The sequence below is a fragment of the Myotis daubentonii genome, chromosome 3 (genome assembly GCF_963259705.1).
Source record: "Myotis daubentonii chromosome 3, mMyoDau2.1, whole genome shotgun sequence".
Lineage (NCBI taxonomy): Eukaryota > Metazoa > Chordata > Mammalia > Chiroptera > Vespertilionidae > Myotis > Myotis daubentonii.
The window spans coordinates 148,648,473-148,665,380 of NC_081842.1; the positions used below are offsets into that span (position 1 = coordinate 148,648,473).

A 16,908-nucleotide genomic window follows, 5' to 3' on the forward strand; every position below is an offset into this window, starting at 1 on the left:
TTGGTTGTAGGTTCTTGGCATTCATCACTTTGAATATTTCTTGCCACTCCCTTCTGGCCTGCAAAGTTTCTGTTGAGAAATCAGCTGACAGTCATATGGGTATTCCCTTGTAGGTAGGTGACTTTCTTTCTCTTGCTGCTTTTAAGATTCTCTCTTTGTCTTTTGCTCTTGGCATTTTAATTATGATGTGTCTTGGTGTGGTCCTCTTTGGGTTCCTTTTTTTGGGGGTTCTCTGCACTTCCTGGACTTGTAAGTCTATTTCTTTTACCAGGTAGGGGAAGTTTTCTGTCATTATTTCTTCAAATAGGTTTTCAATATCTTGCTCTCTCTCTTTCTGGCATCCCTATAATTCGGATGTTGGTACACTTGAAGCTGTCCCAGAGGCTCCTTATACTATCTTCATATTTTTGGATTCTTTTTTTCATTTTGCTTTTTGGTTGGGTGTTTTTTGCTTCTTCGTATTTCAAATCATTGACTTGATTCTTGCGATCCTCTTGTCTGCTGTTGGGAGTCTGTATAATATTCTTTATTTCAGTCAGTGTATGCTTAATTTCTAGTTGGTCCTTTATCACAACCTTGAGGGTCTCATTAGATTTCTTGTAAATCTCATTAAGTTTATTGGCAGTTTCTAGAAAATTCTTGAAAAACCTTAAAAGTGTGGTTTTGAACTCTATATCTAGTAGTTTGCTTTCCTCCATTTCTGTCATTTGTGTCCTTTTTCTTTGTCTCCACATTTTTTATGCTTCCCTGTGTTGATAAAGTGGTTTTCTGTGCTGAGTGTCCTCTAGGGCCCAGTGGTTCAGCCTCCCCAATTACCTGAGGTAGATACTCTTTGGTGCACCCCCTTGTGGGCTTTGTGTACAGTCTTGTTGTAGTTAAGCCTTGATTGTTGTAGTTATCACTGGGTGGAATTGACCTCCAGGCCAATTGGCTGTGAGAATCAGTTGTGTCTGCAGTGGGAGAACTTTGGTTCTGGAGACACCCCTCTGGGGCAAGACTTGCTTCAGTGGGGCTTTGGTGCTGAGTCTGCCCCCTGAGTGTGTCCTTTATGGTTCCACGGAGCTGCAAACTGGATGGTCCCACTCGGACCTCTGGGTTTCCTGGCTCCTGGATCTCTAGGGAGGTGCTAATCTATCCTTTGCATGAGGCTATCCAGCAAAAGCCTCCCTGCAGGGCTTGGGCGGGGCGGGTCCCACAGGATCAAACAGGGTGGGGCTAGCAGTTATGGCTGCTCTCCGTCTTGCCCTCAGAGGCTCTGCTTCTCAGTGTCCCGGTAATCGCTGCAAGCCCCTCCGAGTTCCGACTGATGCCAGACAGTCCTGCTTCTCCCGTATGAGTCTGGGTCCCTAGAGACTTGCCCGGAACTGGAACTCAGAGCCTGAGACTCCCTCCCGATTGAAAATGATAACTGCGCCCTCAGCTGCCAGCCCGCTCTGCATGCACCTCCGCACCTTAGTATTTTACTTTTGTACTGTGCCTCCTCTGAGTCTCAGTATGCTTTTCTCGTTCCTTCTAGTTGTAGAATTTCCACTCAGCCAGCCTTCCTGTGGTTCTGGATGATGTGCGTTCCGTCTTTTAGTTGTATTTTTGAAGTGGTTGTTCGAGGCAGCAAACTCCGGTGTTTACCTATGCCGCCATCTTGGTTTCTCCCACAGTAGGCTATCTTATTGTTTACCATGGCTCCTACCATTTTCTGGCATAAAGGTAGATCTGGCAAAATTATTCCTTCATTTCTATGTAGTCTTTTGCCCTGATGAACTGTGCTGATGGACTGTATGCATTGATGAGAATTTCTTTTACCTGGAAGGCTAATGATCTGCTCCATGCATCTTTTCCTTGGGTCCGGTACTTTATCCTGTTTGTCTTTCTTGGGAGTTCTCCCTCAATAGTAAGAGCTCCCTGATGCATTCTGTAATATCATTCCCAAGAGAAATAAGTTAGAAAAAGGGGAAAGTTAATGAAAGTGAAAAGAAAATAAGAGGTATCCTTAGGTTAATAAAACTCGTGCTACTATTCAACACTTGTAATCAAATCTTTGTCTTAGCAGTTCCAGCTTTATGTTGAGTTGCTTAACTATGACCTTAAAATCTTTTTTCAATGTTATCCTTTCCTCATATTGTATTTTCCTGCTGGGTTGAGTTGGTGGAAGTGGGGGCAGAGGGATAGAAAGAGAAAGTCCAGTGTGTATGGAGGAAAGCTTTGGGCAACCCATGAGGAAAATAGTATCTGCCAAGATAGTCTAGGTAGGATTTTGATTTGTGTGTATGTGTTGGTGTTTTGATTTGTGTGTATATGAATTTATTTATATAACCAAGATTGGCTGAAAATACACTGATTCAGAAAATAATTTATAGTGTGCTAGCAATTTACCTATTGTATACAATTTAAGATCTTCTCAAAGCACACGAAAGCACTTTGAGGTTTTCAGCTTTTATATCTGTCTAAGGATTTACAATCAAGAAGCTCTTTTTATGATAGTTTTTATAAAAGTACAATTCCTTAAAAATATATACCTTGCTTATTCATATATTATGAATATGTAGTTTTATATAAATATTCAAATGTAGTTATTGCTCACATTGTTTTTCAATACTGAAATGATAGTGCCTTGTTTGAATATTATTTATGTACTAGGGGCCCGGTGCATGGATTTGTGCACCGTGGAGTCCCTTGGCATGGCCTGTGGGGATTGGATCAAAACTGGCAGTCCAACGCTGCCTGCCGCTCCTGCCTGCTGCTCCTGCTCATCCTGGCCCTGCTGCACCTGCTGCGGGCTTGCGCCCAGTCAGTCCTAATCGGGAGAGGCTCGTGCCTGAACTACATTGAGCGTCTGCCCCCTGGTGGTCAGTGCAGGTCATAACGACCAGTTGACTGGTCATTCGGTAGCTTAGGCTTTTATATATATACTAGAGGCCCGGTGCACAAAAATTTGTGCACTCAGGGGGGAGTTGGGGTCCCTCAGCCCGGCCTGTGCCCTCTCGCAGTCTGGGACCCCTCAGGAGATTATGACCTGCTGGCTTAGGCCTGCTCCCGCGTGGCAGAGGGCAGGCCAAACCCTAGGTACAGCCCCTGGTCGGGCTCAGAACAGGGCCGATTGGGGAGTTGGGGCGCCGCCCCCTGTCATGCACAGAGCAGGGCGGATCGGGAGGTTGCGATGCCACCCTCAGTCACGCTCAGGGTAGGGCCGGTTGGGGGGTTGGGGCACCGCCCCCTGTCACACTCAAGGCAGGGTCGATGGGGAGGTTGTGGTGCCACCCCCTATCACACACAGAGCAGGGCCAATCAGGGGGTTGGGGCGCTGCCCCCTGTCACTCACAGAGTAGGGCCAATAGGGGAGTTGAGGCACTGCCCCCTGTCACTCACAGAGCAGGGCCGAACAGGGGGTTGGGGCGCCGCCCCCATCACACACAGAGCAGGGCCGATCAGGGGGCTTGGGCGCCGCCACTCACACTCAGGGCAGGACCGATGGGGAGGTTATGGCTCTACCCCGTCACACACAGAGCAGGGCAGGGGGGGGGGTTGGGGCGTCACACACAGAGGGTTGGGGAGCTCCCCCCTATCAGGCACAGAGCAGGGCTGATCAGGGGGTTGGGGCGCCTTCCTCTGTCACGAACAGAGCAGGGTGGATAGGGAGGTTGTGGCCCCACCCCCTGTCACACACAGAGCCACAGGGCGATCAGGGGGTTTGGGCGCTGCCCCCTGTCATGCTGATCCCGGTGCCAGGAGGCCTCTTGGCTCCGCTGATCCTGGTGCTGGGAGGCATATTACCCTTTTACTATATAGGATAGAGGCCTGGTGCATGGGTGGGGGCCGGCTGGTTTGCCCTGAAGGGTGTCCTGGATCAGGGTGGGGGTCCCCACTGGGGTGCCTGGCCAGTCTGGGTGAGGGCCTGAGGGCTGTTTTCAGGCTGGCGGGTGACTGAAGCTCCCAACCGCTTCTTTTTTTCTTTTTCTTTTTTTTATTCTGGGCCAGCTTTAGCTCTGGCTCTAGCTCTGAGGCCTCTGTTGCTGAAAGCAGGTATCTGGTTTGTTTGGGTTCTATAATTGAAACACTGTATCAACTCCATCTCTGAGATCCTGGCGGGCTGAAAGCAGGTTTCTGGGGTTTTGTTTAGCTTCTATATTTGTAACAATGTTTCAAACTGCAAGCTCAGAGGCCGGCAAGGTAGGCGGGGAACGTTGGTTTCCTCCGTCACTGAAGCAAGCAAGCCTCATCTCATGTTAGCTTCAAGCTGCCTGGCTGCCGGCCGCCATGTTGGCTGGCAGTTAATTTGCATATCGCCCTGATTTGCCAATGGGAAGGGTAGCGGATGTACGGCTAATTACCATGTTTCTCTTTTATTACATAGTACTAGAGGCCTGGTGCACGAAATTCGTACACTTGGGCGGGGGTGGTCCCTCAGCCCGGACTGTGCCCTCTCACAGTCTGGGAGCCCTCGGGGGATGTCTGACTGATGGCTTTGGCCCTGCGGGAGCAGGCCAAATTGGTCAGTTGGACATCCTTAGCACTGCTGTGTAGGCGAGAGAGGCTCCTGCCACCGCTGCTGCACTTGACTGCCATGAGCCCGGCTTCTGGCTGAGCAGCACTCCCCCTGTGGGAGTGAGTGCACTGACTACCAAGCGGCAGTTCCTGCGTTGAGTGTCTGCCCCCTGTTGGTCACTTCACATCATAGTGACCGGTGGTTCTGCCATTTGGTTGATTTGTATACTAGCCTTTTATTATATAGAATGTCTTTCAGCTGGATTTATTGTATATATACCTTCTTAGGGTGATATGAATTATGATGGACTAGAGGCCTGGTGTACGAAATTCATGCATTGGGCGGGGGTCCCTCAGCCCGGCCTGCGCCCTCTCGTAATCCAAGACCCCTTGGGGGATGTCAGGCCTAAACCAGCAATCGGACATCCCTCTCACAATCCAGGATGCTGTCTGCACCAGTGACCATACTTTTCATACAGGTGAAGGGCATCTTGCTGTTGTATGGGCAGCTGCATTTTTTTGCCCTCATTATAAAAAGTCGTGCATAACATGATCCTTCTGAGGCAGTAGTATCGTTTTCTTCATCTTATGGGTGGAAAAACTGAAGCAGAGAGAAGTAATTGGCTTTGTCATGCTGCATCTCAGTGTTAGAGTAGCTTTGCCAGGTTTTAATTTTTAAATCTAAGAGACTGTTCCCAATATACAGGGTAGGGTTCCTAGGCCTGGCTGGCAATCAGGGCCATCTGTGGGGCGACCGGCGGGCAGGGTGATCGGGGCCCATGGTTGGCACCCGCTTTGGCTGGTGACCTGGCGCCACCTGCTGGCCGGCCCTGCCCCCTGATCACTGCTGCCGGTAGCCCCCTTGGGGGGGGGGGCAGTGCGTGTCATAGTGACTGGTTGTTCTGCTGGTCGTTCTGCCGTGGTTGATTTGCATATTGGGTTTTGTTATGTAGAATATTTGAACATATGTATAATTCATTGAGTCCTACAGAGAAGAGGGATCTTAAAGGTTTTTCTAGTCTTGATTGCCTACTTTTAAAACAGAAACACATCTTCTACCAATTCTTGACATTTGGATCTTATAATTGCTTTTATTATAGCCATTGGTCGGGAATATACTCCTTTAGGCATTCTATTCTATTTATGAATAGTTCTATCCAATTGAAAATTGTACCTTGAATCTATCTCACTGTTAACTGTTCATCATAATTTTGTTCCTTTAGAACTAGACCTTATCCTGTAAAAATACTCTTCAGTTGTTTGAAGACAGACATCATGGGTCTCATTACATCTTATTTATGTAAAGCAAACCAGTTTTTTTTTTTTAATTTTTAGTCATGTTACAGGATTTCTCTATCCTCATCACGTAATGGACATGTCTGACTTTCTTGGCTTTAAATGTTTTTTACTACAACCCCAATAAAAAATACATTTTCTATCTCAACTGAATATAAACATACGTATCGAAATATGTAAGTACATAATTTTTGAACAAAAATTTCATAAGACAATATATCTTTACACTAATATCTTCTGTTCTCTTAATTTAAAAAATGCTAGTGTTATCCGTTACATTGTTTTATCCAATCTGTAGTTTGGAACACACTATTTTAGTTTATTAATGTTGCAGAATTAAAAGTTTCCCAAAACTGGATAATCATTGCTAAAACAGGTTTTACCTTTATCACCTCAAAGAGAATATCCTGATGGTGATTACTAAGAAAAAGTTTACAGGATTGTCAAGTTATTGATAATGAGTACTGTAAAACTAAAATACACGTAACTTTTATTTTTATCCTCAGGTGGCGACGACAGACAAGGTTGCGGAAAAGCTGAGTTCTACTCTCTCATGGGTGAAGAACACAGTATCATACACAGTCAATCAGATGGCCAGTCAGGTGGCAAGTCCATCTACTTCATTACACACTACATCCTCATCTACCACATTATCAACACCAGCCCTTTCACCATCTTCCCCGTCACAGCTGAGTCCAGACGACTTAGAACTCCTGGCTAAACTGGAGGAACAAAATAGGTGAGTGAAGTTGTTTGTCTTTTTTCTCTCCAATTTTCATACAAACTCAACCATTTACTCATATTAAGAATGTTTATTTTTTATTTTTTGGCTTATTGTTTATCAAAATTACTTAAAAGTATTCAAGTCTGTTTTGGAAGAGTTGGTCTTAAACCAAAGGTGGACTAAAATTTTCTTCTGGCTAACATAGCTTTATATATTTCTTCTTTTTTAAAAAAAATCACCATTTATCCCCCTATACACTCTTCCACCTCTACCTACCCACTCCCTATATATTTATTTTCTTAGTATAGAATATTCCCTAAATTCTTCCTGAATATTAGAAAAAAATTTAAAGGCAAATAAAACCACCATTTTAAATATTTTTTTGTTAATTCTCACCTGAGGATATTTTTATATTGATTTTTAGAGAGAGTGGAAGGGAGAGGGAGAGACAGAGAGAGAGAAACATTGATGCGAGAGAGACAACATTGGTTGGTTACCTCCTGCAAGCACCCCAACCAGGGCAGGTCATGGAACCTGTAAGCAAGGTACATGCCCTTGACCAGAATTAAACCTGGGACCCTTCAGTCCACAGACCGACGCTCTGTCCACTGAGCCAAACCAGTTAGGGCAAAACTACCATTTTTATTTTAAACAAAATAGTCCCCTCTGGTTACGTCATAAAATAATTTAATCAGGATGGATATCTGATTTGCGTTTTAGAGTGGGAAATCTCTTCATAAGTTTATTCATGGAAGGCAAAGTATTCTTTTCTGTTGATGAATAGTTGTTTACTCTGCTAGGAATGTGTGCTCTGGACTCTGTGTGTCCTTTTACTCTATTACTAGTGGCCCAGTGCATGAATTCGTGCACATTGAAAGGAAATTAATTAGAAGAAATATTTTAATATCACTGTTCACCCTTTCTCTATAAATAGAAGTGTCAACCAAATTCACAATTGATACTGATAAATCGAAACACACGCATGCTATTGGTGCCAGTGAGAGCTTTATATGTATTGTGCATGTGCGAGTCACCTTAGCCTTTTATATATATAGAATAAACTTGCTTAATTAGACCTGCTTTCTGATTTAGCTAAATTTTTTCCAGCCCAGTGAAGCACCCCAGCTTCTCTTTTAGGTAACTGTCAGCAACACAGCAGTAAATATCAACATGAAGCAGATTATGATTGTAGATCACACAGGGAGAACAAAGGGTGAAATATTTAACTACAGCAGTGTTTGACTCTATTCTGCGCAGTGAGAAAACCTGATGTTATTTTCAAAGTCCACCATTTCTTACTTCTTTTCAGTCAGGTCAAGTTTCTAAGCTTTCTAAATCTCTGTTTTCTGGCTAGTGAAAAGAAAATAGGATTCCACCAAATCTCCTATCTTGCCGGGAGCCGGTCCATCCTTGCTGTTTCAAGGGACCTGGCATATATGGCATATGGTTCTTAATATGTTTGCTCACCTTCTTGGCGCTGTGTTTTAACCAAGGTCACCTCTCTGAGAAAGGTTGAATCCCCAGGTAGGGATTTTCCCCTGAAGTTAGGGAGGGAATAAAACCCCTCAACTAAGTGCCAAGCGGGTAATTAATCACTTTAACTATGAACAATCATGCTTAAGCTACATAATCTTTACTCCCTGGAATGGAGATAAGAAATGCCCTAACCTTTGTAATAGAGATTGATAGGATTGAATCAACTGGTATAAATACAGATGTAACCAGACAGAGAGAGACAGAACTCAGAACACAGAACTAAGGAGACAGGGCTTGGAAGACAGGACCAAGAGAGACAGAGCCTAGGCACAGAACCTACACAGAACGTTCTCTAGAGACAGAAGAACTTCTCTGGCGAGAGCATGCCAGAGGATCCTGGACAGGGACTGGCCTCGGAGCCTGGAGGCGGAGCCTGGCGAGAGAGCATGGCAGGGATCCTGGACTGAACCTGACTGCGGAGATTGGCAGGAGAGCCTGACTAGAACCTGTGCCTCGGACTGGTCTTTGCTGTGAGTTAGCGGGATTTTTCCACGCATTGGCTCGGAGAAAAATGATATGATTGATACTCCCTGTCTGTCAGCCACAATTCCGGAGCACGGAGGCTAAGATGTAAGAAGACAGCAAGAGACAGAGCTTAGAAGAGAATTCAGAAGACAGAACCTACACGGAGCCTGGAGACAGAAGAACTTCACTGGAGAGAACGTGGCAAAGGATCCTGGACTGAACCTGACTATAGAACATGGCAAGAGAACCTGACTAGAACATGGTGACCGAACCTGCCTGGAGAACCTGAGCAGAACCTCTCTGGAGATCCAGACCAGAACTTGGCTGGAGATCCTGGCTGTAGATCCTGGCTAGGCTGCTGATCAACTGAACACTGTCTCCGTGTCATTCCTTCTTCGCCGACTCCGTCCACGCCTTTGGGGACCCCTGGACCCGCTGGGGTTGGACCCCGGCACTATCTACCTACAGTGGGGCCTTGACTTATGAGCTTAATTTGTTCCGAGACCAAGCTTGTTAAGGAACTCGTTAACTCAAATTACTCTATCAACTCAATGCAAAAAATCAGCTGAGAGACAGCTGGTATCTCAAAAAACTCGTTAGTTGGGACACTCGTAAGTCAAGGTCCCACTGTACTTCAGGACTTCTGTGAAGATCAAATGAGATGAGGCACGGGAAAACGCTTCACAGACATTTGGTTAAAGTGTACAATGTTTGCACCTGGCTAGAAAGCAAGTCATGTTCCTAGGCTGAAGAAACTCCAAGGAGGCTAGTTGCTAGGGAGAGGAAGCGGGCGTTGCTATGTGATGTTATTACCTGGTGCCCACAGCCACCGTTTCCAGGCTGGCTGGGCTGTCGGCCACATTTTGTGCCACGGGGTCTTGGCAGCGTTGGCTGCGATTTGGTGGGCTGTCGTTCCAGGGTGGTGATGGGGCCTGTGTCCCACTTGGGGGAAGCCGAGTGTTGCTTTGTCAGCACCAGGTCCGCGGTGCCATTTCTCTGTAAATGGCCAGTGCATATCACAGCAGCTCCTGCATTGAGTGTCTTCCCCCTGGTGGGCAGTGCACATCATAGCGACCAGTTGGACAGTCGGAGAAACACTTAGCATATTAGCCTTTTATATATATAGATTATCAAAAGCTCTTTAGGGCATCAGCCAAAAAGGAATTATTAGAAGAGCATCCTTTTGTGTTTAGTCAAGATATATATTACCACTCACTTTAAGCATAATAGCAGAGATAATTTCTAGCAGCTTTTTTGATATATAATTGACATAATAAAAAATTATACTTAATAAGGTACACAGTTTGATATATATATATATATATATATATATATATATATATATACTGTAAAATTATCACCAAAGAAAAAAAATTATCACCAAAATCAAGAAAATGAATGTATCCATTATCCAGCTTCCCATCTCCAGGAAGCCATTGATAATACTTTCAAACTAGTTTAGTTGGCATTTTCTAGAATTTTATAGAAATGGAATCATACACTATGTACTCTATTTAAAAAATATTTTTATTGATTTTTAGAGAGAGAGCAAGAAGGGGGGAGAGAGAAACAATGTGAGAGGGAAACACCATTGGCTGCCTCCTATATGCCCCCTGCTGGGGATCAGACCCTCAACCGGGCATGTGCCCTCAATGGGAATTGAACCAGCGACCTCTTGGTGCACTGGATGACACCCAACCAACTGAACTACACCAGCCAGGGCACTCTGTACTCTTTTTAAATGGATTATTTCACTCAGCATAATTATTTGGAGATTCACCCATATGAATAGAGAAAGACAAGTACCATATGATTAAATTTATATGTAGAGTCAAATGAACAAAATAAAGAATGAAAATAGAAACTCAAAGATAGAGAGAACAGATTGACATCTGTCAGAAGGGAGGGGCGTTGGAGGACTTGGTGAAAAAGGTGAAGGGATTAATCAAAACAAAAAACAGCAACTCAGAGACACAAACAACTGTATGGGGAGTACCAAAGGTCAAGGGGGGTTGGGAAAGGTAGAATAGGGTAAAGGGGAGATTAGTGGTTTTGAAAGGGTGGTGAACATGCAAAACAATATATAGATGATGTATTATAGAATTGTTATACCTGAAACCTATATAATTTTATTAACCAATGTTACATAAATAAATTCAATAAAAATTAAAACATTTTTCAAAAAAAAAGTACAAACATTTGTATTGTTGTATAATTTCATTTCTACTGGGCACATACCTAGTGATGGATAACTGGTTTATGTAGTAGGTGTACATTTAACTGTCAGTCTGTTTTCCAGATAGCTATACTTTTTCATGTTCTCACTATTAGCTTATAAACATTTCCTCTACATCCTTGTCAGCACTTGGTGCTGAGAGTCTTTACTTTTAGCCATTTTAGTAGGTATTGATATCTTGTTTTTTAAAAAAATTTATTTCTCAATTACAATTGATGTACAATATTATATTAGTTTTAGGTGTACAACACAGTGATTAGACATTTATATACCTCACAAAGTACACCCCAATAAGTGGTACCCATCTGACACCACACATTATTATTACAATATTTTTGACTGTGTTCCCTATACTGTACTTTATATCCCTATGACTTTTTATACTGGTAGAAGTTTGTACTACCTAATCCCTTGCACGATTTCACTCATTTCCCCAACCCCCTTTCCATTTGGCAACCATCAATTTGTTCTCTGTATTTATTAGTGTTTTTTTACCTTTTTTTTAAGATTCCCATATAAATGAAATCATACTGGTATTTGTCTTTCTCTGTCTGACTTATTTTACTTAGTATAATACCTGAAAGCCTACCCATGTTGTCACAAATGGTAAGATTTCATTCTTTTTTTTGGCTGAGTAATATTTTATAGTATACAGCTACCAGTTTTTCTTAACCAGAAGTCTGTTGATAGACATTTAGGTTACTTCCGTATCTTGGCTATTGTAAATAAGCTGCAGTTAACACAGGGGTGCATATATCTTTTTGAAGTAGTGTTTTGAATTTCTTTGGGTAAATACCCAGTGGAATTGCTGGGTCATATAGTAGTTCTATTTTTAATTTTTTGAGGAACTTCCATTCTGTTTTCTATAGTAGCTATACCAATTTACAGTCTCGCCAACAGTGCATAAGGGTTTCCTTTTCTCCACATCCTCACCAATACTTGTATTTTATTGATTTATTGATGATAGCTATTCTGAGAGGTGTGAGATGTTATCTCATTGTGATTTTAATTTGCATTTCCCTGGTGATTAGTGATGAGCATCTATTCATATGTGAGTTGGCCAATTGTATGCTCTCTTTGGGGAAATGTCTATTCAGATCTTCTGCTCATTTGTTAATCAGATTGTTTGCTTTTTTGGTGTTAACTTGTTTGAGTTCCATATGTATTTTGGATGTTACTCCTTTCCGATATATCATTTGTGAATATCTTCTCCCATTTAGTAGGTAGTCTTTATTTTTTTAAGTTTTTAGTTTGATGTTGTCCCATTTGCTTATTTTTTCTTTTATTTCCATTGCTTGGGGAGTCAGCTTTAAAAAGATATTGCTAAGAGCAATGTCAAAGAGTTTATTGTGTATGTTTTTCCTTCTAGGTGTTTTATGGTTTCAGGTCTTACATTTAAGTCTTTATTTTGAGTTTGCATTGCAACCATTTATTCCTCTGCCCTCCCTCTTCCCTTCCCCTCTTCTCTTTCCCCCTCTTGAGTTATTGGAACCCAGAATCCATGAGAAGGATTTTTGTGTAGAGAATGGGTGGATGTAATGACATCTTTTTTTTGCCTTAGGTGAACTATCCTGGTGGGAAAACACATCTCTCTGACTCTAGTAAAAAATAAAATGACAGGGAACATTTGAGGTCTTGCTCCCCAGCTTATGTCATCAGTTTTACTCAAACTCTTAAGAATTCTCAAAAAAAAAAAAAAAAAAAGATGAACACTAAGATCTTGCTTTCCTACTCCCTGTTCTCCCCTAATACCTCAGTAACCTATTAAGTCCAAGGAAAAATTGTAAGAATAATTAAATTTTCTCTGAGCACTTCTGTGGTTTGTAGTGTAAATATGCAAGTTATATATGTAAATATTATGAGACACAACTACTTTTAATGTGGAGAGCAGCTACAGTGTTTGGACAGGTTCAAGCCTCAGACTAATGAGAGGGCACAGTCCTCTCATTGCCATGTGCAAGTCCCAGCTTGGAGAGCAGAGCCCTCCCAGCACAATTATAGCCAACAGCTATGGTTGTAAGCTTGAACCTATGGTCCGAACGCGTGGCCCCACGTGTCTGAGTAATATGGGCTTGACAGAGTTCAGGTGGATGTAATTGAGTAGGATTGAAACTCATGAGAACCTTGTAAACATCTTGATCACGCCCTTACTTTGCCTCGTGGAATCTGTCTATAAAATAAAGACATGGCTTGTAGTTCGTGGCGCTGTCTCTCAATCCGGGAGCAGCGTCCCACCCAGACCCAGCTTTCTTCTCTTGTCTGTCTTTTCCTCCATCCTTCACTGCCCCCTCTCAGGGTCACGAAACCAGGCTGAGCTGGCTCGGCACATAAGGTGCCCTGGGCTGAGTATGCCATGGCTATGCTGGCTCGCCACATTTTAACAGGGGAGATGCTTTCTTTTAGTATTTTTCCTTCTCTTCTCCAAATGTAGATGAATCTCTGGTTATATTACTTAACTCTTTTTGATTCAGAAAGTATAAAAATGGTAGTATTTTAGAAAATGAAAATGAGAAACATGAAAATACCAAATTGTATAATTATACTTTTTCCTTCCTGTAATTTTACTGCAGTTACCACTTTTGAAAAATAAGTACTTGTGGCAGTCCCAGAAAGATGTGAAGAAATGGTTCGATACAATGTCAAAGATCTGTTTGATGAAGGTTAATAATTTATAGCCTTAAAATTGAAATGGGACAGTTATTTTTTCAAAATACAAAGAATTTGTATTCTTGGCTTTGGTAGAGATGGATTTAAGGAGGTATGGTTCAAGTGTAATTAAGGAAATGAATGTTGCTGATTTAATTTTTGAGTGGGCCATTATCTGCATGGTTTAAAAGTTTGGCTTTGTAACCATAATTGTTTCCTTTTACATTCTATTATTTGATGCAGATTTTGCTTTTTAGCAGGTTTTGGGGGTTGAGATTGGAGGATGAGGAAATGGAAAGGGTTGTTTTAAACTAAAGTAAATGCATTTTATTTTTTAATATGTAAACAAATGTTTGAAACTTTATATCTTTGTACCTTTTATTTTTGATATGCTAAGCTGGACTGTTTTAAACTTTATATATCTTTATACTATCCATTATGGTAGTCACTGGCCATATGTGACAAATGAGCACCTCAGATTTGACTGATCTAAATTGCAATATGCTCTGAGTAAAATATACACCAGGTTTTGAAGAGTTGATTTTAAAAAAAATCTCATAATTAAAAATTTTCATTACATGTCAAAATATTTTGCCTGTACTTGATAAAATGTTAAAATGAATTTAACCTGTTTCATTTTACTTTAAATGCAGCTACTAGAACATTTAAAATTATATAAAACGCTCGCATTATATTTCTGTTGGAAAATGCTGACTTAGATCATCTTTAATTTTGTATTTACCACTATAGCATTGTTACCTCAGTTTTCCTGAGCATATCTCTCTGTAACATAGCCATGAACATTAAGATAGTAAAAACAGGTATTTTTATAAAAAATATATGTATTTTTAATCATAGAAGAGGCCTTTAGATTTTCACTCAAACTCTTAGTTCTTTTTCTTTGAGGATTGTTTAACATTTTTTATTAGTTGTCAGATTTCTGGAGGCATATGATGATATAATTAATTAAAATAATTTATTGTTCTATTCTTTAAGTTGCAACTAGCTTAGCTTCATATCATCTCTTTTTAAATTAAAAAGTCCAGCAGTTAAATCTGCTTGGAATCTATACATATAAAAGCCTAAGTGACCAGATGACTGTTGGACTGTCTGACCAGTAGCTATAATGCACACTGACCACCAGGGGACAGATGCTCAACGCAGGAGCTGCCAAGCTGCAGTTCTTGGGTGATGTACCTGGAACCAGAGAGGAGGGAGCCCGATTCCGGGTGCGTCACCCGAGAACTGCCCTCTTGTAATCTGGGACCCCTTGGGGGATGTCAGAGAGCCAGTTTCGGCCCAGTCCCCACAGGCCAGGCTAAGGGACTCCACCGGTGCACAAATCTCTAGCCCATTGGCTCCCCACTGGGTTTCTAGCCCATTGCAGAGGTTGTGGGTCTGGCCCTTACAGAAACTTTTTCACTCGATTAGCTAAATGATGAGATGTGCAGGACCTACTGGCTGTAGTCCCGACGTCTGGCGCCCACACCAACCTATCCGCTTATATCCATTTCCAGTGGAGGCAGTGAATTTTACCCCTACTACTCTCAGCTGGGAAACTGGCTGCGGCTTCCCTCCTTCCTGGTGGACAGTAGCGCCAGCGGGCAACCTCTGGGGAGGGAAGGAGGTGAAGGAGCAGCTCAGGTGGGAAGAAGGAAGTTCCCACCGCCACAGGACTCCGCCTGGGTGGAAGGGTGGAAGGGGCTGGGCAGGAGGCTGACATTGAGCAGGGTCCTGCCCTAGGCTGATTAGATTCCAAGCTAAGTAAATCCTGTTTGCTAAATTGCATTTTGCAGCTAAATGCCCACAAGTCCTCAGTTACCACCAAACTTAGGGTAAAGTGAGATGAAAGAAGCGAGACAGATACAGAGAGAAAGTGACATAATATTGGGAGAAGAGAGGAGGGACCCTGATTCTGGGTGCATCACTCGAACCATCCTCTCACAATATGGGACCCCTTGGGGGATGTCAGAGAGCCGGTTTCAGCCTGATCTCCACAGGGACCCCACCAATGCTCGAATCCATACACTGGACCTCTAGTACCTATATCAAGTAAACTCCATCAGTTTCTGATGGGAGAGGACTGTAAGCTTTTTTTTGTTGTTGTTAATTCTCACCTGAGGATATTTTTTCATTGATTTTTTTTTTTTTTTTTTAAGGAGAGTGGAAGAGAGAGGGAAAGACAGAAACATCAATGTGAGAGAAACACATCAATTGGTTGCCTCCTGCACTAATATTTTTGGTGTCATATTTAAGAAGACTTTACCTAACCCCAAATCATGAGGATTTACTCCTATATTTTCTTCTTTAATATGCTTGTTCTTGAACTTCATATAAGTAGAATCATATAATATGTACTCTCTTTCATCTGTCTTTCACTCAACCTAATGATTATAAGATTCATCCATATTATTGTATATATCAGCAGTTTGTTTCTTTTTATTGCTTAATATTTCAATGAATGAATGTCACAATTTCATCATTTATTTTCTGGATATTTAGGTTGTTTCTGAGTTTTGGCTATTATGAATAAAACTTATATGGACTTTCAACTGCAAGTCTTTTTGTGGACATTTGTTTTCATTTCTCTTGCTGGGTCATATGAAAATGTATTTAAGTTTATAAAGAATTGCCAAAGTGGTTGAATTCTGACATCAAGTATATGAGTTATAATAGCTCCCATCCTGGGCAACACTTGGTGTGGTCATTCTAATGTGTCCATAGTGTGGTTTAACTTGCATTTCCTGATGACTAAAGATGTTGAGCACCCAATTGCTTATTGGCCACTTGATTATCTTGTTTTGGAAATTGTCAGTTTAAGTCTTTAACTCATTTAAAAAATGTGTTGTTTGCCTTATTGATTTTAAGAGTTCTGCATATATTCTGGATGCCATCTTTTGTCAGATATATATGTTGAAAAATATTTTTTCAGTCTGTGGTTTACCTTTTTGTTTTCCTAACTAGAGGACCGGTATAATCCGGGACCCCTTGGTGGGATGTTGGAGAGCCAGTTTAGGCCCGATCCCTGCAGGCCAGGCCGAGGGACCCCACTGGTGCACGAATCCGTGCACCGGGCCTCTGGTATGAATATAAGGTCTTTGGTTAATCTCTCCCCCATCCCCCCTTCCCTCTGAGATTCATCAATCTGTTCCATGTTTCCATGCCTGTGGTTTCTGCTCCTGCATTGAGTGTCTGCTCCCTGGTGGTCAGTGTGTGTCATAGCTACCAGCTGGCCGGTCAGCTGGTCGGCCAGTTGCTTAGGCTTTTATATATATAGTTGGTATCTTTTGAAGCACAGAGCATTTTAAGTTTGGATTTTTTATTCATTTTTTCTCTTATGGTTAGTATTTCCTTTTGTCCCATTAACAAATTTTGGCCACTCCAAGGTTGTGAAGACTTTTTCCTGTTTTCTTCAAGGACTTTTATAGTTTAGCTTTTATATTTAGCCCTATTGTCCATTTTTAAGTCATGTTTGTATGTCGTGTGAGTTAAGGCATGGACAATATCTTTAAATAATGTTATGTCT

The 16,908-nt window shown here is 42.0% G+C and overlaps 1 protein-coding gene across 8 annotated transcripts in view; it reads left to right on the top strand.

Moving 5' to 3' along the window:
* The first annotated feature begins 6,281 nt into the window (after positions 1–6,281).
* Positions 6,282–16,908, top strand: part of EVI5 (ecotropic viral integration site 5) — a 176,310-nt gene continuing 165,683 nt past the window's right edge. For all 8 annotated transcript variants that reach the window (XM_059688827.1, XM_059688830.1, XM_059688832.1 and 5 more), the window contains exon 1: positions 6,282–6,514. In XM_059688827.1, the coding sequence (XP_059544810.1) occupies positions 6,366–6,514 (149 nt within the window). In that variant the 5' untranslated portion in view covers positions 6,282–6,365. The remainder of the gene's footprint in view (positions 6,515–16,908) is intronic.